Raw genomic sequence first — 21,549 nt, forward strand, 5'->3', positions numbered from 1 at the left:
GAAAGTGTCAGGGGTCTGCATCGCTTGGATCGTGATTTCCCTTTAGGAGTATCTCAACAAAAAAATTACATTTTTGTTGCAGGGGATGCCCAAATACCGGCATGTATATTAATACAGACTTCTGGGAAAATTAACAAGACAATCACACAAGCAGGAAATTACATAGAACGCCTCCAGGTTGCCATATTGCATTGCATTTTACAGAAAATTACAGCACTGCTGTTGAGAACGAAAGGTAATTTTGAATAACATTCAATTACAATATGACTTGTGTAGTAATTTTTTTTTTAATTTCATCTTTTTATTCATTTTCAATTGTTTACACACATTAATATTAGAGGCTTTAAAATAACTTATGGTATACAAAGCATTAGGAGCCAGAACAATAGAGATGTTGTGATGATGTTGTCTTATCAATTGTGTGGCAATTGTATATGCTATAATTTATTTTTATTTGCTATTTTTTTTTCACAAAAGTGGAGTTACCTTTTAAAGTAAACCTGTACTGATAGAGTTTGTAGGCTGCCATTGCCGACTTTTTGATCTAAAAATTCTAGTTGCGTCTTTGCTATAATGAATAAATAAATGTAATACTTTCATCGGCACAGACAGGGAACAATTCGATCAGTTTAGTTAGCTTGTTCTAAGTCAGTGAATCAGAACTATTGAATCAGAACTATTGAAGCCAACAGCCAAATACATTTTTTTTTTTCAGAAGGAAAATATCAATAGAACGGCACCATATTTCTATTGGTACAGGTTTACTGTAGAGTGAACCGAACAGCCTCCTTTTAAAACTCTTTTTAAAAACAGGCATAAGGTGGATCCTATTACATTTAGTGGCCTTAAAGCCCTCTTCTGTGCATTACTCTGAAACTGGTTTTATTTGGTTACTAGGAGCTTGACCTACTTGGCTTCAGAGCTAAGCCCTGCCAACCCTATCCTATAAGAATGGCCTTATGGGTCACGTAAACAGATGATGGCAGGTGGATGAGCTTAGCACCACAGTGTGTACTGGATAGATGAGGATGGATCCTCAGCTGTAAAAGCAGCCTATTGTGAAATATAGCTATACATACCTGCTTTAGTACAGCTAGAGACACCTGGATTTTATCTTCTCTTTCCAGCTTCTCTTGTAATATGACATCTTGGATATGACCTAAGCCACCAAAGACAAAAGTAAAAACAATTTGAATGTAATATGAATGTAAATACATCTTATTGGGTAACGGTAACCATACATGCTTCGACATTTAAGCCTTCCTGCATTGGTGGTCACAGCAATAAAGGTTAACTCCCCCATTACCCTTCCCTATTAGTAATCACGACATTACATTTAACCCTTAATGAAAGTTACCCCCCTTCCTGTATTGGAGGTCATAGCAGTAAAAGTTGACCCCCCCCACCCCTCCCTGCAATGGTGGTCGCGAAGTAAAGTTAACTCCCCATTAGTGGTGATGGCATTTAATTCCTGCCCCACTAGTGATAACGTAGCTATCACACACTCCTATATTGCTATCTTTCTCTCCCGAGACTGGGACTTAACTTGTACTAGGAGTGGAGATAACGATGTCTTACAGTCTATCTTTCAGTGGCGGGTAATAGAACACAGAGAGCATTCCAGGGCATGGCTCCCCACTGCCACTCTGCTATTTTTATGATGTCCAATAACCCACGGGCCGCACACAAAGGGTCTGTCTGTTGCGCACCAGGGATCTAGACCAAGGAGGTACCATCATTGCTATTTCTTTTGTGTCTTACAGCAACTATTTCACATGGATTTCTTTATCTGCAATTTCCACATGATTACAGAGAGGAACAATAGGAATATAATTTAAGCCTCTTATATGAAATCATCTCATTTACCTAATATGTAATTAACCTTGCGGTAGCTAATGCTTGTTGTTGACACTTTGTATCAGCAAATCAATTCTTACATATTGATGAAGCTACAGGAGCACGACAGGATAGCAAATATACAGTAATTTAATTTTTAAATACAGCTTAAGTCGTGTCACTTCTTTATTAGAACTTTATTGGATGTGAGGTTATCTCAGCTGGATTTAATGCTGAACTCCAGGTAGATATATATAAAAAAAAAAAAAAAAAAGACACAAAATAATGCAGCTCTGTATTCCTTAACCGGTTGCCGACCGCCGCACGACTATATACTGCGGCGGTCAGCCCCGGCCAGGCAGAGTGACGTATCGGTACGTCACTTGCCTGTCACTTCCTTGTGAGCCAATAGCGGGCCCGCCGCGGCTCGTTCACAGGGAAGTTAGTGCGTGTGACCGGCGGACCCGATGTCCGCCGGTCACTCGCCGATCGTCGGTACAGAGGGAGAAAGTTAGGCGGCTGATGTAAACACTGTTCCTACACTAGTAGCCACAGCCAATCACAGTAGAAAGCACGCCCCTAGGGACACACTTAACCCCTCCCTCCCCAATAAAGTTAACCCCTTCCCTGCCAGTGTCATTTTGCAGTAACAGTGCATATGTATAGCACTGATTACTGCAGTAATGTCACTGGTAACCCCAAAAGTGTCAAAAATGTCAGTCAAGGGTCCAATCTGTCTGCCGCAATGTCGCAGTACCGCAAAAAAAACGCAGATCGCCGCCATTACGCGTTAAAAAAAAAACACCAAAAATGACAGAAATCTTTCCCTTAGTTAGTAAACGCAATAACTTTTGCGCAAACCAATCAAAATACGCTTTTTGCCAAACATATTTTTTTACATAAGCTTTTTTTTACCAAACATATGTAGCAGAAAACAAATTGGCCAAAAATGTTAAAAAATTTTGATTTTTACATTTTTTGGGGGGAATTTCATATAAAAAAAATGTGAAAAATACTGTTATTTTTGCAAAATTTACGCTCTTTTTTTGTTTATAGCGCAAAAAGTAAAAATCGCACAGGTGATCAAATACCACCAAAAGAAAGCTCTGTTTGTGGGAAAAAAAGGACGTCAAATTCGTTTAGGTACAGTGTCGCACGACCGCGCAATTGTCCGTTAAAGTCACGCAGTAAAAAAATCGCAAAAAAACTCCTGGTCGGAATGGGGGTAAAATCTTCCGGGGCTTAAGTGGTTAATGCAAACGTATTGATTTTTTTTTTTTTTTTTATTAAGTATCTGAATTCGACCTGGTATCAGCCTCTTGCAGTCCACTGTACAACAGAGCTCAGATTGAGAAAGAGAAAAGCAGCAAAAAGAGGCAGCCAGTTGTGCTGGAGATCTCACATGCTAACAAGGAACATGACAGTAGGGGATGAGATAAGTACATTATTCTGCTGCTTTTCCCTTCAACGTCCAATCACAGGCTGGGGGAGCAACAAGACCTATAAGTATTACTGAACTGCAGCAAAATAAAATCATATCCCTGGTCTTACCAGACAGGACTTTTCTAAGTGGCAGAGCTGTGTAAAGCTGTGGTGATCATATTGTATTGACATGCATACAAAAATGCTGTGAACATGTCACCTAACACATCATTCCAGCTGGTTTGCAGCCATGTTGTTGAGTAATTTTCAGCCTTTTTTATTTTAGATTTTATGTGGAAGCATTAGAAGCTCAGGCTTTTATTGCATTCTTTTCTATTGGTAAATTTGCCTTAAATACTAACTGTGACATCGTGAAGAGATGGTCCAGCTCTCCAAGCGTACCAGAGACACAACCAAAAACACGTCGTTCTGGTAAAACAGGGAAGGGTTGGAATGTGTCAGATATTTTTTTTATAATGTCTTTGTCATACTTTCCTAGGGACATGCAGATGACAGATTGCCAACTTCAAACTTCAGATAACCTCTGGCACTCTATCAAAAGTGTCAATCTCACACAAAGGAAGCTGAAACTTTAAATCTAACCAAAAATAAAGTATGTTTTCACAATCGTAATAATTAACGACGGAATAGGTACATTCCTGTGACTGGCACTTTCAGGTACGTAGAAGTTTGTGGGTACAAACTGGGCTCCTGCACTTCAAAAAGGCATTTTTCTCTTTATTTGTAGCTCTATTTTGAATAAAACGGGGAAGACTTGCAACCTCAGCTCAATTGTTACTGCTGCCTGGGTGTCCACTGGGGTTTTCTCCCTTGGCTTCCTAATTTAGTGTCCACGTCAGGGGAAATTTTCCATCAGGGGACACAGATAAGGTTGTCAGATCCAGCCTGGTCAAAGAAACAACTGTCAACTGGTGAAATAATTTTTAGAAGAGTTATATATCAAGTAAAATCCTTATCAAGTTGCAGAACTATAAAGCCCTGTTAAAGCTTTACTTTTGTGTGGCAGAATACACAGAATACAGTACCTTGAAAAAGTATTCATACCCCTTGAATCGTTCCACATTTTGTCATGTTACAACCAAAAACGTAAATGTATTTTATTTGAATCTTATGTGATAGACCAGCGCAAACAAGTTGCACATAATTGTCAAGTGGAAAGAAAATGATAAATGATTTTTAACATTTTTTACATAATAAATACTGTATTTATCGGCATATAACAAGCACCTCAAATTTAGGAGGGAAATTTTAGGAAAAAGCCTAAATTTTAAATAAACAGCATTAAACTCAGAACTTTTTTTTTTAATCAAATGCAGTCTTACCAGTGCCCCTGAATGCAGCCTCATCAGCGCAGTGTTCATAAATGCAGCCTCGCCAGCCCAGTGTCCACCAATGCAGCCTCGCCAGTACAGTGTCCATCAATGCAGCCTCGCTAGCGCAGTGTCTGTCAATGCAGCCTCGCCAGCGCAGTGTCCACCAATGCAGTCTCGCCAGCGCAGTGTCCACCAATGCAGTCTTGCCAGCGCAGTGTCCATCAATGCAGTCTCGCCAACTCAGTGTCCATCAATGCAGTCTCGCCAGCGCAGTGTCCATCAATGCAGCCTCACCAGCGCAGTGTCCATCAATGCAGTCTCGCAGCGCAGTGTCCATTTTTAAATATATCGGAGTATAACACGCACTGGTGTTTTGCCCTCCATTTTTAGGAGGAAAAAGTGCGTGTTATACGCCGATAAATATGGTATGTGAAAAGTGTGGCGTGCATTTGTATTCAACCCCCTTTACTCCGACACCCCTAACTAAAATCTAGAGGAACCAGGTGCTTTCAGAAGTCACCTAATTAGTAAATAGGGTCCACCTGTGTGTAATTTAATCTCAGTATAAATACAGCTGTTCTGTGAAGCCCTCAGAGGTTTGTTAGCGAACCATAGTGAACAGACAGCATCATGAAGTCCAAGGAACACACCACACAGGTTAGGGATAAAGTTGTGGAGAAGTTTAAAGCAGGGTTAGGGTATAACAATAACAGTAAAAAAGTTAGGTCTGAGCATGTATGCCCTTTACAAAATAACCAGGAGTGGGTGACTGGGGAGAAAGAGAAGGCAAATGTATTAAATACTTTCTTCAACTCTGTATATACAAAGGAGCATGGGGGAGCTTATGGCCATAATGAGGACGGTATTGACACAGCCCCAAATGATCCACAATGGCTAAAAAGTGATATGGTCCAGAAATATTTAGACAGAATAAGGGTGGATAAAGCGCCTGGACCAGATGGCATCCACCCACGCATCCTAAAAGAATTGAGCGCTGTAATTTCTAAGCCTTTGTTTATAATTTTTAGGGACTCGTTAAGGACTGGATTAGTACCACTGGATTGGCGTAGGGCCAATGTGGTGCCTATATTAAAAAAGGATCAAAGTCTTTGCCAAGTAACTATAGATCTGTTAGTTTAACTTCTATAGTCGAGAAGATATTGGAGAGTTTAATAAAAGACCACATAGATGAGTTCTTGTTGGAAAAAAATATTTTAAGCAACAGACAGCATGGATTCATGAAAGACAGAAGTTGTCAAACAAACCTGATTTCTTTTTATGAGGAGGTAAGTAAAACCTTTGGACAGAATGGTGGCTGTTGATGTAGTATACTTGGATTTTGCTAAAGCGTTTGACACAGTTCCCCAGTGGCGGTTTTGGGCACAGGCGAATGGGGCAGCCGTCCGGGGCGGCATCACGTGGGGGGTGGCACTCGGCACGAACCTGGTGGTGGTGGTCATGGAGAAAAAGAAAATCATCTTTGCTGCGGGCTGCGGCGCCGCTGCCGCCCTGCTGCTGAAGGAGCCGGCGGCTGGAGATTGCCTGGAGCGGGGATTGTGCATAATGCAGCTCAGAACTAGCAGGGAGAGGAGGCGAGGAGAAGGAGCCGAGGAGAGTACACACACACAGCAGCGGCGGCGGGGCGCGCTCAGAACTAGCGGGGGCGGGGGGGGGGTTAGGCGATGAGGAGGAACCGAGCCGCCGAGGAGTACTGTACACTACACACACAGCAGCGGCGCGGGAGGCGAGGAGGAGGAGCCGAGGAGGGTAATGTACACTGACTGTACTGTAGTCACTACACATACTTGCAGGTAAGTTGCTCTCGCTCTCTCCTCTATGTTCGCACACCTGCACTGTGTAGACTGCACAGCACAGCAGCAGCCAGGTTAGGGTAGATCGGAACTCGGAACCATTTGTCATGCTGCTAGAAACTGAGAACCCCTTTCAGAAGTCTTAGATCACTATCTATCATGAAAAGTTTATATTCTTGTTACCATAAAATATTTTGCTTTATATCCCTATTTATGTTTTTGTAAGTGAGGCTTTACTGTAAGTGTAACCGTTAAAGTTAAGGGCACCTAACCCAGCTAAAAAATTTCTAAGGTAACAAAAGGGCTGAAAACACATGCCTTAGATTCCAGACATAGATTGTACACAGAGCCTTTTGTCATGTTATTTTTTTTGGGGGGGGGGGGCGCCGGGAGGGAGTCTCGCCCGGGGAGCAATTTAATGTAGAACCGCCACTGCAGTTCCCCACACACGGCTAATGTGTAAGGTAAAGTCTACTGGCTTGGAAAGATCAGTTTGTAATTAGATAGAAAATTGGCTAAAAGATAAAATTCAGAGAGTAGTGGTTAATGATTCTTACTCTGAATTGTCTAAAGTTATCAGTGGTGTACCCCAAGGTTCAGTGTTGGGCCCCTTACTTTTTAATATCTTTATAAATGATATAGGGTCTGGGATTAAAAGGACCATTTCAGTCTTTGCAGATGACACCAAGCTTTGCAGTGGAATAACTTCTTTACAGGATGTCTCCAACTTACAATCTGACCTCAATGCACGGTTTCATTGGGCAACTATGTGGCAAATGAGGTTTAATGTTGATAAATGTAAAGTTATGCACTTGGGGGCTAAGAATATGCATGCATCATACATACTAGGTGGAGCAGAACTGGGGGAATCCATAGCGGAGAAGGATCTGGGTGTTCTGGTAGAACATAAGCTTAATAATACCATGCAATGCCAAGCTGCTGTTTCCAAAGCAAGCAAAGTCCTTTCTTGTATTAACTTAGGCATGGACTCCAGAGAGAGAGATATCATTTTGCCCCTGTACAAATCATTAGTTACACCTCATCTGGAATATGCAGTTCAGTTTTGGGCACCAGGTCTTAAAAAGGATATTGGGGAACTGGAGAAAGTGCAGAGAAGGGGCAACCAAACTGATAAGAGGCATGGAGGACCTTAGCTATGAGAAAAGATTAGAGGAACTGAATTTATTCTCTCTTGAGAAGAGGAGATTAAGGGGGATATGATCAACATGTATAAATACATAAGGGGTCCATATAGTGAACCTGGGTTTGAGTTGTTCACTTTAAGGTCAACACTGGACAAGGGGGCACTCTTTACGTCTAGAGGAAAACAGATTTCGTCTCCAAATACGGAAAGGTTTCTTCACCATAAGAGCTGTGAAAATGTGGAATAGACTCCCTCCAGAGGTGGTTCTGGCTAGCTCACTAGATTGCTTTAAAAAAGGCCTGGATTCTTTCCTAGGTGTACATAATATAAATGGGTACTAAAATTTTTTTTAGGTAAAGTTGATCCAGGGAATATCTGATTGCCTCTCGGGGGATCAGGAAGGCATTTTTTTCCCTGCTGTAGCAAATTGGATCATGCTTTGCTGGGGTTTATTTTCGCCTTCCTCTGGATCAACAGCGGGTATAGGATTGTGTATATGAGATTGTATGGTAGGGTTTTCAATACTGTTTTTTTTTTTTTATGGTTGAACCAGATGGACTTGTGTCTTTTTTCAACCTAACTATGTAACTATATATATATATATAAAAAAAATATCCCAAGCTTTGAATATCTCTCACAGAGCACTGTTCAATTAATCATCCAAAAATGGAAAGAGTATGGCACAACAGCAAACCTACCAAGACAAGGCCGTTCATCTAAACTGACAGGCTGGACAAGGAGATCATTAATCAGAGGAGGAGCCAAGAGGTAACTCTGGAGGAGCTGCAGAGATCCACAGCTCAGGTGGGAGAATCTGTCTACAGGACAACTATTAGGCGTGCACTCCACAAATCTGGCCTTTATGAAAGAGAGTCAAAAAGAAAGCCATTGTTGAAATAAAGCAATAAGAGATCAGTTTTCAGTTTGCGAGAAGCCATGCGGCGGACACAGCAAACAAGTGGAAGAAGGTGCTCGGGTCAGATGAGACCAAAATTTAACTTTTTGGCCTCAAACCAAAACACTATGTGTGGCGAAAAACAAACACTGCACATCACCCTGAACACATCATCCCCACCGTGAAACATGGTGGTGGCATCATGTTGTGGGGAGGCTTTTTTTCAGCAGGTGCAGGGAAGCTGGTTAGAGTTGATGGGAAGATGGATGGAACCAAATACAGGGTAATCTTAGAAGAAAACCTGTTAGAGTCTGCAAAAAAACTTGAGACTGGGGCAGAGGTTCACCTTCCAGCAGGACAACAACCGTAAACATACAGCCAGAGCTACAATCAAAATGGCTTAGATCAAAGCATTTTCATGTGTTAGAATGGCCCAGTCAAAGTTCAGACCTAAATCCAATTGAGAATCTGTAGCAAGACTTGAAAACCGCTGTTCACAGACATTCACCATCCAATCTGACAGAGCTTGAGCTATTTTGCAAAGAGTAATGGTCAAAAATGTCACTCTTTAGAAGTGCACAGCTGGTAGAGACATACCCAAAAAGACTTGCAGCTGTAATTGCATTAAAAAGTGGTTCTACAAAGTATTGACTCAGGGGGGCTGAATACAAATGCATGCTACACTTTTCAGATATTGATTTGTAAAACAATTTGAAAACCATTTATCATTTTCCTTGTACCTCACAATTATGTGCCACTTAGTGTTGGTCTATCACATAAAATCCCAATAAAATACATTGACGTTTTTAGTTGTAAGATAACAAAATGTGGAAAATTTCAAGGCACTGTATATGGAAAACCACATGGATGCATCTAGCATAGAGATTAATGGGACTGCATAATAAAAAAAAATTGGTACATTAATATGTAGTTTAACAGAAAAGATACCCATCAGCTTAGAAAATGCATGCAAGAATATTTATAAAATGGAAATTGTGAAAAGTACAAAAAAGCATGAATTTCAAAATACTAAAGTAAGCAAATTGGAAACTGGAAATGTGTGCCTTTTTAGGCACCAAAAAGACGTAGTGACTTCAACATGTTTCACAGATTGCTTATTCAGGAAGGCACGCCACCCAGACACACACATCCACCCACGTGGGATTTTGGACACGGGCCCAAAAAGCAGATCTGGCATTGGTTCCTCAAGCATCAGAGTACCAGACAATCGGGAAAATAAAATAATATGTTAACTTCCTGTCCTTCGCCCAACAGACAACCCAACTGAACAAGGTGAGGTTACACTGCTTCAGGTGAGACAAGTCCTCCCCCTTTAATGATTGGGTGCAGGTCCAGTTCGTGGTCTGAATGAATATCCATGTGCAAAAGATGATTTGACTTAATCATAACTGTTAGGATTAAGCAAATTTAGTTCGAAAAACGCTTTAACCTTCCTGTGGCTTGTTTGTCAATGGTATTTTCAAGATTTTCACCATGAAATAAAGAAAAACGTTTTATACTTTGAATGCTGGAGTGCGGTCAAATCTTCTTTTGCACTTTGACAACTCAATGCCCTGACACCTTCCTACCATTCTTTGCAGAGGCTGTTATTCCAGAGAGGACTGGGAAGTGTCAGAAAATAAATAGACAGTAAAAACTAATGGATGATTTTGGAATGGAAGAGCGGGCAACATGCTCAAGAGACCAGAAGAGATTTTTGCTGAGATGCACTATTCAGCTGCTAGACAGAATAACCACCACGGTGCATGTTTTTTTTATTTTTTTTATCAGACATAACAGATGTCAAGTTTTCTTGTATTCATCCTGCAAGTCAAAAATTTTACATCTTCTGATAGCTGATTCAGAAGAACTGGAGGTGTTATCTGATCTGACCTTTTGTAACATAGCAAACTCAATGGGCTGTTAAAAAAATGTTTTGCTCAAAAAAATAAATAAGGTATAAGGGTATCCCAGCTCAGTTTTAAAATTAGCACTTCACTATATAAATAATCATATTACTTTAATTCTATTAATTATATTAAAACTCTCTTAAGGGAGCAGTAAGGATGAAAGAAAACAACACTTGGTGTGAAGGACCTGTGAAGTTCTAATGGCATTTAATGTGGGCATTCTAATCCTAGGTGGTGATTTGAATGTATCCCTTAACCATCTTGTGGACACTTCTTCTGGAGCGTCCTCTATTCCTAATCAGGAACTACATCTAATTAAAAAGGAACTTCAATCCCTTTTTAAAAAGTTAACAGTCTGCAACTATAAATACTGTAGCTGCTGATTTTTAACAAAAAAAAAACATATACGTAGCAGTCCAGAAGTCCAGCATGTCTTCACCTGTGGCAGTTCTTCGACAGGCTTTTGATCCTTCATGACGCAATCTTGGATGTGGGAGTTGACTTCCTGTTGTTTCATAGCTGACTCTCCAATGCTAATGCATGAGATCGCACTGTGCTTTCACACTGGTCCCGCAGCCACATGTCACATGTCCCAGGCGGTTGGGGGCTGGCAGGAGGGCAGGCCAAGCTTGACTGTTGGCACTATATAAATCCTGTATTATAATATTGATATTATTAATAATAATACTATACCCTTATGTAGCACTGCCCCCATGGGAGCTGCTTATATTGGATTCCTCTGGCTTACCCATAGCAACAGACAATTGAACTTATAGCTTTAAGTCCTCGGCTCAGTCAATAAACAGTCCAGGGGATGAGTGGGATACTCCAACTAGCAACTATGCACAACTTGAGGATATCTATCTGTGGTGTGAACGGCAAGGCTGCTGCTTCACTTTGCCACTGAGGTGAAGGTTTTAAAAGATGAACAATACTTTAAGTTTCTCTTAAGGGTCTATCTTGACACCCCCTTTCTGACCCACTGTGTGTTCTGGCCTTTGTCCATTGACTATCCCTGGAGTGGTCCCCTTCCTGAGCAGACCCCTGGCAAGTTCCCTGGTACTCACAGCTACTGCTTTCCACAGGAATCTCTGCCACTGCTCCACTGTCAGCTTCCACAGGTCCTTGCAGCTCAGCCCCACTCGTCTGGTCCACTAGGCCGACTGCCTGTCACCACTTCCTTTTGTGACATGAGGAGAGACAGCCGTTGCCCTCTTCCTGGGATTCTGCTTCCCGCCAAAGGCGCCCTGTCACATGTGTCCTAGGCTTTTATTAACAATCCCAGGATGCACTGCAGTGTGCCCTCCCACTTGGACTGTCAAAAAAGCTTGTGTGTTACTGGCTAGGTTTCCTCCACTGTCCAAGAGGCCGCCCTATTGGATACAGTAGGGACACTCCCTCAGATCAAGTGAATCACACCTAGACACATGTAACAGGCAAGACTAGAAATCCTGCACCCTGACAAGCAGAAGAGCACACAAATGCTTTTACCTAGCATCTGACTAGGAGAGTGCTACACTTACATAGGGCACAAGCATTTAAAAAAGGCAGTGGCTGCTAAACGAGTGTAGCCTGGTCGCACGGCGAGTATTGCCCAGACTGTTGTTTGTTATTTAAGTTCTGCAAAGACAGTAACCCTTGAATTATGGGCGATATGGTTCTGGGAGGAGCCAGGACCACAGACTGCTATGCGAAAGGACTCTTCTCTTAGGGAGCGATGTGACTTGCGGAGCCTGCTGGGAGTGTCTATATAAAGGGAGGCAGGATCAACTTTTGCTCTCTTGCCTCAAGGACAGCGTGTTGTGGAGAAGGGGAAGAGCTGCTGCGGATCGCAGAGGAGTAGGCCGGAGGCCTAGTAGTGGACACCGGAGCTGAGGTGAGCGGTGTGTGTGGAAGAGACTCGGTAGTGTGACTGACCAGAAGGACACCCCACAGGCCGAGGGAGAGTCGCTGAGCAGAGCGGGGCCTTGTTGCAGCGCGGAGCGGAGCTCCTGGTATTGGGTGAGAGACATCCAGCATCTACATCTGCATATATCGCATCTCTAGACTGAATCAGGGCAGAACTGTCAAACTATTTGAGTAGAAGGCCATATTGAGTTCTGAAATCTTCACTGGACACTGCAGTTATATATAGTGCGTGGTGAGCGAAAAAGGCCTTAAGCCCTTTTACAGTACCAGGTTGTTGTCTATTAGAAAGCATCAAGATCTGTTTCTCGTTCATCCTTGTGGATTACAATTACTAACTACCTTGGGGATTACAGTTATTGAACCCTACTCCAGTTATTGGTTGGGGATTCAGGATCTACATTACTATTGACATTCTTGCATTACCATTGATTCTGTTTGTACATTCTTTAACTTCAAATCAAAGAGCAGTAAACTTGATCTTTTGTTGCAATCCTTGTGGTCTTGATCATTTAACATGACCAAACTAATAGTGTCAGTTGGGTTGGAGCAGGTTCAGGGCAACCGAAGTGAAGAGGATATACCTGCATTAAGCCACTCCCCTGGGAGCAGGGCTACACTAGAACATCCAATCACCTCTGAAGAACTCATTCTTCCTTTCCATGAATGCTGAGAAAGCTTTTGACGGAGTGGCCTGGGATTATATGGCAGCTGCACCTGCCTTAGTAGGGCTTGGAGAAATAATGTGTAATAGAATATAGGAATTATTTTTTAACTCACAGGCCAGGGTGAAAGTGAATGACCACTTGTCCATTGCCTTCAAAATCAGCCATTGTACCCTATCCCTAATTATCTTTATACTGACCCTTTACTGGATTGAGTCCAATCCTAAATTCTAAAATGTTTTAAAATTAAAGATAAGAAATATAAAATAGCAGCTTTCACTGATCAGGGCTTGGCAAATTTGCTTGGAATCTAGGAGCCAGCTAAAAAAGTTAGAAGCCAGTTGAATTTCGTGCATGCTGAATGGCTGGCTTCTGTCGGATTGCCTGCCATACACATGGGCCAAATGGCGGCCAGTTTTTATTGAACCGGCTGATGTTGCCTGGCATTCGGCCCGTGTGTTCTTGGCTTGATGGTGTGATGGGCAGTGGCTCACTAGGTAAGGACAGTGCAGTAAGGTGGGGGCGATAGGAGATCCAGTGATCCAGTAACTCATGCCACCCTAGGCCCCTTTCATACGGGCACCTCCACTAAGCAGGATCCGCTTGCTCAGAGAGGATTTCTCCTCTAATCCCAGCTGAGCAGGCGGAAACCAGGTCCTGTCCGCTCCTCTATGCAGAGCGAACACTAACACAGTCCCGCTCTCCTCTATGGGGCAATCGTATGGAAATGGACTGCCTGTCCATTTCCATCTGATTAGATCTGCCGGACGGATGGAAAATAGGACCACCATCCGTCTGTTTTTGGCAACCAGGATCGGATGGCGGTGGTGGTCAGCGGTCATTCACTGCTCTATAGAGGAGACTGAAGGGTCAGATCAGGCCCACCTGAAAAACTGACAATTAAGCCTGATCCAACAGCCTGTATGAAAGGGGCCTTCGGCTGTATGGCATGACAGGGAGAGAATGAAAAATCATTAAAAAAATATTTTTCATGAAAAAAAAAAAAAGTAAAAAACAGTTTCCATCTTTGTGAGATTGTAAATGGAACTGAGGTCTTTCCAACCAGCTGCCCTACACTCCTTGTTCACTCCCGATCAAGGACAGGGTGCCAGATTAAGCCCGCAACACCTTCAACCTCTTGTCTTTGGAAAGAGATGGACGGCCAGTGAGAGCAGGCAGGGGAAATGCTCAGCGCCGCCAGTCACTACTTGTTGCAGCCCCAGCCACCACAAGAGGGCGCGCCAGTTCCCCAATGTAAGTACCTCGCTCCAGCAGGCAACAAAGCCGCGGCCTCAATTACCGGTCGGTGCGGCATTTTAGTCCGCACACCCACGGGCGGGGGCCGATTGGCAGACATCCTGACCTGCAAAAACAAATTTCAAGGAGGTGGCAAACTCATTACAGGGAGGTGACACTCCACACCCCCCCCCCCCCCCACCAATTTAACACAACTAGTGGATGATCAAATGAAATGCAATCAGTATACAGAGGTTTACTTCTTCTGAGAGAAAATAAAGGAACACTCTAACCACTATGACCACTTCAGTGATTTGAAGTGGTCATGGTGGTAGGAGTCAGAAACACTGCACATGCTGGGATATTTACAATTATGTCCTGGGGGCTAGTTGCACCCCTAGCACATGTGACTTACTGCTGGCGGGTACTGCTAGCGGTTACTGCTGGTGGTTACTGCTGGCCGGTACTGTTGGTGGGTACTTCTGGTGGTTACTGCTGGCTCCTCTGAGCGACATCAACGGAGTGTGAGGAAAGGCGCTGGAGGAAGCATGCAGAGCCGATGCTTCCTGTATCTCTCCTCTCACAGGCGGAGTCAATTTGATATCACTCCACCTGTAACAGGACAGAGCCGGAACTATACAGGAAGCATCGGCTCCATTCTGACAGCTGACAGCCTGGAGCCAGGATATTGCTGGGCACTTGCGGGTGTCAGGGTGCCTGGGTTTTTTTGAGCCCGGTCACTGATGATATGTGCCTTTTTCTATCAGAGCCACTTACTACTTTCCCAAATTACAGAAAGAGTTGGAAGTTTTTGGTAAACTCTCAAATCTAAAAATAACGTATACAAAATTATTATGCGCTGAAGATCACCCCCACCCGCCAAAACTTTTAGGAAGTGCCAGAAAAAGTCTCCATTTACATGGCTTATGGGGGCAATTACGTAGGGATACAACTGCTGACAACTCAACCAGAACTCTATCCCAGTAATTTCCTATCAATGCTTAGGAACCTACAACAGGATATTAAAAACTGGGAAAAGTCATTCTTTTCATGATTTGGGAGAGCTGCAATTTTGAAGATGAATGTTTTACCGTGCCTCTCTTATACGTCATGCATGAAATTCCAATAAAACTATCCCAAACTTTGCAACTCAAAACCTTCACAATGCTATATAATCTCAATCATTTATACCATTCTTATTAACAACTCTCCAACTAATGTAGCGGTAAGAGCATGGGAAAAGAAATAAGGAATCAAATTAGAAGACAATGAGTGTAAAATAAAGTACAGCTTGATACATAAAGGATCTCCAAATTTAAACGTACAAGAACATAGCTATATCATTTATTCAAGTTGTTATAGAACCCCCTATTAACGACACATAATCTTTCCAACTTTCTCAAATCAATGCTGGAAATGCGAAAAATAAGATGGCAGTGCCCTGTACTACAGCTATTCTGGTAGAGGGTTAATCACATAATTTAAAAAGTGTCTAGCTATTCCCTAGACTTTTCTCTAGTACATTTACTATTGCATCAATCCTCAGTGTTGGGCAAACTATATCCTAAATCCTTAGCCATGTACATGGTCAATGCAACACAAATGTTTTCTTGCTGTCTCCCTGTTAGAAAGATTTTCCCCCATTTCATGTCTTGATGACCATCTCCTGGCAGAAAAGGAAGGGAGGAAAAAACTTGGACTCAAATCAGCAATAAAAACTTGATAGAGATTATAATTTTTTTCACTTTAAACCATAAGTATGAGAACATAGCATGTAGAGTCCTGCTATCTGTTGTGTCTTCCTCAAGTCCTGGTTGTTGTTTGTCCTAGCAGATGATGTGAAATGTCCATGGCAATAATGTAGGAGGGTACAATAATCAGGGTTATTAATATTTATGTCTCCTTGGCCAGCTAGAAGGTATATTGCCAGTGGTGCATGCAACAAGGACACACATATTTGGGGTGACCTTTGGGTAGCTGTTTTTGGAAGCTTCCTTTGTGTGCCAATGTTTTCTGTCCTTGCAGGTATGCTGTCAAGGAAGGTCATACGTGTTCATGAAATAAAGCCTGAGTCTGGGGGCCCAGATTCACACTGTCTTACTAAAGGTAGATTTTCTAGAGGGAGTGGAGCTGATCCTGGGAATAAAACCAGGAGAGGAACTTTGGCTGTAGGAGGTTCCAGTAAAGATGTAATTTGGCTTAGACCTCGCAGGGCATTGGTGTCATGCCTAGGAAGTCTAATGCTGCGTCTTCTCTAAAGTCAAGTAATCAAGAATCACAAGGTGCCAGTCTGCCAGATTCTTTTTGCCTGTAGAGACTAAGTAGAATTCTGGAGTGTGCCATGTGCTTTGAAGTGTCCTGTGCCTTAACCCTCGATCCATGGAGTTTAAAGTGGCAAAAAAAAAATTGTTAAGCATCTCAAGCATGGATACTCATCTGCCCACAACTCAACAAAAAGTCAAGGACTCAACCTTGAGATGAAATGTCAACCTGATCTCTGGGGATCACTAACCACCTTTTACACACGCACAGAGTCAAATGTTATTCATAAAGCTTAAGTTATTAAATGTTCCTTAGAACAGTTAAAACAGACAACACCACGTTTTTTTAAGGTAAGTTCAAAAAGAAGATTCACCTAAGAAGCTGAAAATTTCTATTAATACATGTAGATTGTACGTTTCCATAGCAACCGATGCATTCCTACAGCATACATCTTCATGTACAGAAGAAGCTGAGCAAGGGGCACGCGGTATTTTATACACAAAGAAAGTAAAGATTCATAAGATATACCTTAAGGCACAAATCTCTTCCTATTGTACAATCAGGACAAACAGTATCGGCACATTTGTCCATCTGTATAGTTACGGCCTACTGACTCGCAAAGCGGATAAAAATATGGCCCCAGGTCTTAAAGTGCAGTCATGTGAGCAGCAATATTTCTCTATAGGAACAATTAGCAACGCAAGTCTGTGTAGGACGGTAGCTAAGCTTGGAACTTTACAAAGTACAATTTATTTCTGTACTCTGACATTTTCCAGATGATTTGAAAAGGAACACGTACATTATGGCCTATATCTGGAAGCAAAGTTTTTTTTTTTTTTTTATGTGATTCTGCTAATAAATATAAATGCTAGTATTACAGGAAATGGATACAGTACATGTTAGCATCAAAGCAAAAGGTTACTTAAACATTCTATCTTACCGAAAATATCCAATTGTGTTCAAGAGTCACAGATTTTAAATTATAAGCATGTAGGCAGCTTTTTGTTGCCTGGAAACTAAAGCAAAGGAATTTGGAGCAAAAAGTGTTGCCTACAAAAAACAGTTAGATTTCATCTTTTATTTACGAGGAAGGCAAAACAAAGGTATCTTAACAGTTCTTCTAAATAATACCTTCATTTTTATTTTCTAAATTTAATATTTTATAAGCCGGTTAGTGATAATAGATTCTTGTGCTGGCTTGCTTCCAAGAAAGATTCACTTTTTATATCCTGTCTGCATTTTAAAGATAATTAGAGGTGTTATTTACTATTAATTTAAAATGTGAGATTTTGGAGTCTAAAATCCCAACTGCAGAACCAAAACCAATGTCATTAAGGGAACTAAAATCCAATCTAGATGTGAATATGGGAGAAATAAAATCAAACTTAAGATGTCCGGCTGGCGGGGGCGTGGCCGGGATGTAGACGGCGCCGGACGTGTTCTAGCAGAGCTCTTCACCATCCTGAACTTATCCGGCTCCATCCACGGCCCCTGTGCCTCGGATCGCGGCGGTTTTGCCCTCCTCCGCATCGGGCACAGGTGGGGCACGGATGCCGGGGAGAAAATCCCGGGTTTCAGCACCGACCCCGCGGCCTAAACGAGCGGTCCCGCCGCGAGGCGCGAAAGCGGCCGCCGCCATCTTGCAGGACCAGGCCTCATCTTCTTCCTCTGCAGCCACAGGCGCCCAGGCCTTCTTGAAGTCGGGAAAGATGTCTGCGGGGGCCGGGAACCCTCCTCTGGCACAGCCTATGGACTCAGGTACCGAGGGGTCACTACTGGGGACCGCTGGACAGAAGACTGGGGGTTACCTGGAGGGGGGGATATTACTGCTCCCATACTGGCTGCTATAGACGCCTCAAAAACTGCCCTGAAGCTCCGGATTGACCACCTGGCCTCTGAATGTACCCTGATCCGCCATGACTTCCTGACTTCTCTGTGGCAACGCAGAAAAAACGCAGATCCTTTACTGAAGTGCGCAAACTCCTGAGAACCAAGGGCCTGAAATATGGCATGATGTACCCGAGCCGCCTGCGAGTGGATTACAAGGGATCTGTACTTTTCTTCAATTCGGCGGGGGAGGCTGCAGACTGGTTGGAATCCATTTAATTTCCTCTGATGCACCTGCTCTCATGGATGGTATGGGGCTCTTGGGGCCCTGCTGCACTGTACTCCCTATTTGCAGCTCCTGTCTACGCACGGTCCACCTCCTCAATTGCTGATGGGGGGACATCTATGGTTCCTGTATTGCTGATCCTGCCCTGAAGTTTCCTGGGTTGCCCTGGGCTGGATCCATGCTTCTATCCCTGGGGCTGTGGAGTGGTCTACAGATCATTGGAGCTCTGTGTGTTACACGTTGTTGAACTAACGATTTTTTTCTTTTTTGTTTTGACTCTATTTTTAACGCCGGCTGCGCTTTTTATGTTGCAGCCATGCCTTTAAAATTTTTGCTGGGTTTTGGGATTAGGCTGGGTACCCTGTTGCACTTTTTTTTGTTCCAGGTTTGGGTATCACAGCAGGGATGTTTTTTTGTTCTTGGCTCCAGGCTCCATCCGGTGGTCACTGTTCTTTTTTACTTATGTGTCTGTATTGCTGAATGTCTGGATGGAGTTGGGGGATCGGGTTGGTCCTCGGGCTGTGCTTGGTCCTCCGGCTCCCTCCTGCTTTGTGCCCCTCTGCTGTTCTATGGCTGAGCTACTTAAAATCATGTCATGGAATGTGCGGGGTCTCAATGACAAGGTGAAACGCACAGCCATTTTTAGGTATATTAAATCTGTTCAACCGCATGTTATCCTCCTCCAGGAGACGCATTTGGATGGGAGCAGGGTGCTTGCCTTGAAGAGGCCTTGGATTCAGAGGATCTTCAACGCCACGTACTCCACGTATGCCCGTGGGGTGTCTATTTTGCTGGGTAGAAATGCACCCTGCTCGATTCAAAAGGTAATTACGGATCCTGGCGGACGGTATGTTATTGTTCTCCTGGAGATTTTTCACCGGCAGGTGGTACTGGTGAGTGTCTACTTACCTCCCCCGTTCCACTCCCAGATTCTGGTGGATCTCCTGGTGACCTTGGCCCCTTATATGCACCTTCCTCTACTTATGGCGGGGGATTTCAATGCTGTTCTGGACGGCGGGCTGGACTCCTCTAACCCGGGTAGACTGTCGTCTCCTGAACTGGTGTCCTGGTCTTCCGCGGCTCAGCTTATGGAGCTGTGGCGCTGGAAAAACCCTGGGGTACGTGGCTACTCCTGTTGGTCTGGGGTGCACAGAACGGCGTCCAGGATAGATCTGGCTTTTGCTAATGGGCCTTGTCTTGCTTTGGTCCAGGATGCTACATATTTGGCGGGTGGCCTCTCCGATCACAACCCACTGCTGCTGACTCTGCGGGTGGGAGCGGGTGGAACTAGGGGTGCATGGCGCCTTTCGCCGGGTTGGCTGCAGACTGAAAAGGTGATGCAGCAGGTGGAGCCCCAGATGCCTGCATATTGGGAAGATCATGCCTCGTCCACGGTAGGGGTAGTCCTGTGGGATGCTTTCAAAGCGGTTATGCGGGGTCATTACATCTCTGCGATTAAGACATCCCGTAGGGAGGCTAATGCTGACAGAGAAGCTGTTCTGCTGGAGGTCCGTAGGTTGGAGGATGAATACTCAGCCGCTCCGGGACCGGCGGCCTATGGAGGAGGCCAGGAGGCGTTTGGCTTTGTTGGATACTGATTTTGCGCATGCCAACCTTAAACATAGAGCGGAGTCACTTTTTGAGAAGGGAGACAAGAATGGTAAGCGATTGGCCTTTTTGGTGGCAGATCAGAGGGCTTCGGTAAGTGTTCCGTGCATCAAGTCTAGTTCAGGGGAACTGGTTAGGGACCCGGGGGAGATCTCCCGGGTCTTTATGGATTACTACTCTGACACCTATTCCCCCCTGCCTGCATATGACCTGGAGGAGTTGGAGCGCCTTTTGTCTGGCTTGCCGGTTCCGGTCTTGGAGGGTGAGGACAGTGCGTGGCTGGACAATGACATCACGCTGAAGGAAATAGAGAGAGCCATCTCATCCTTTCCCTCCAATAAATCGCCGGGCCCTGATGGGTTCCCGGTGGAGTGGTATCGGCAGTACTCAGACTCCTTGGCTCCCAGGCTCCAGGCATTGTATGCGGCGTGTTTCGATCAGGGGGCCCTGCCGGGTTCCATGCTCGAGGCGTATGTTGTTCTCCTGCCCAAGCCGGGGAAGGATCACACCCTGTGTTCCTCCTACTGCCCCATTGCCTTGCTCAATGTGGATCTCAAGATACTCACGAAGGTCTTGGCTACTAGGCTGGCAGTGGTCTTGCCTTCCCTGGTGGACATTGATCAGACCGGGTTTATGCCGGGCAAGTCCACGGACACCAACCTTCGACTCCTGTTTACTCATTTGCAGGTGTCCCATGCCTCTGTTGGCACTAGGGTGGTGGTGTCCTTGGACATTGCCAAGGCCTTCGACACGGTGGATTGGGGGTACATGGGGGTGGTGCTGAGGCGCATGGGGTTTGGTCCTAAATTTTGCAAGTGGATTTCCCTCTTGTACTCCTCCCCGCGTATGGCGTTGAAGATTGGATCCTCCCTGTCTCCCTTTTTTGCAGTGGGTAGGGGGACTAGGCAGGGTTGCCCTCTTTCACCCTTTTTGTTCTCCCTGATGATTGAACCCTTGGCTATTGCATTGCGTGCATCTCCGGAGGTGGGGGCGCTGGAAGTGGGCTCCATTAAGGAGTGCCTGGCACTTTATGCGGATGATATGCTTTTATTTTTGAAGGATCCCAATGCTTCCCTGCGGGCGGTATTCAATATCCTGGACACTTTTGCAAAGTTTTCCGGCCTAAGGGTAAATTGGGATAAATCCACTATGCTCCCTTTTGATCCTGGTGCCATTGCTGCAGCTGATGGGGCGCTACCATTGAAATGGGTGACTGAGTTCACCTACCTGGGAGTCAGGGTGTCGGCGAGGGTGGCGGACTACCTTAATCTGAATCTTCACCCATTGCTGGAGGTCTTCAAACGCAGGGCGGAGGTGTGGCGCGACTTACCTTTGTCGGTTCTGGGGCGCATTAACTTGGTGAAAATGAAACTTCTCCCTTTCTTTCTGTATTTCCTTAGAAATTCCC

At 44.1% G+C, this 21,549-nt stretch overlaps 1 protein-coding gene across 1 annotated transcript in view; it reads right to left on the reverse strand.

Moving 5' to 3' along the window:
• The window catches only part of TBC1D5 (TBC1 domain family member 5), a 513,309-nt gene that overhangs the window by 21,696 nt on the left and 470,064 nt on the right, over positions 1-21,549 (reverse strand). The window contains exon 18 of the mRNA XM_082257835.1: positions 1,080-1,159. Within this exon, the coding sequence (XP_082113961.1) occupies positions 1,080-1,159 (80 nt within the window). The remainder of the gene's footprint in view (positions 1-1,079; positions 1,160-21,549) is intronic.

This window comes from Pelophylax lessonae (genome assembly GCF_965119305.1).
Source record: "Pelophylax lessonae genome assembly, chromosome: 5".
Lineage (NCBI taxonomy): Eukaryota > Metazoa > Chordata > Amphibia > Anura > Ranidae > Pelophylax > Pelophylax lessonae.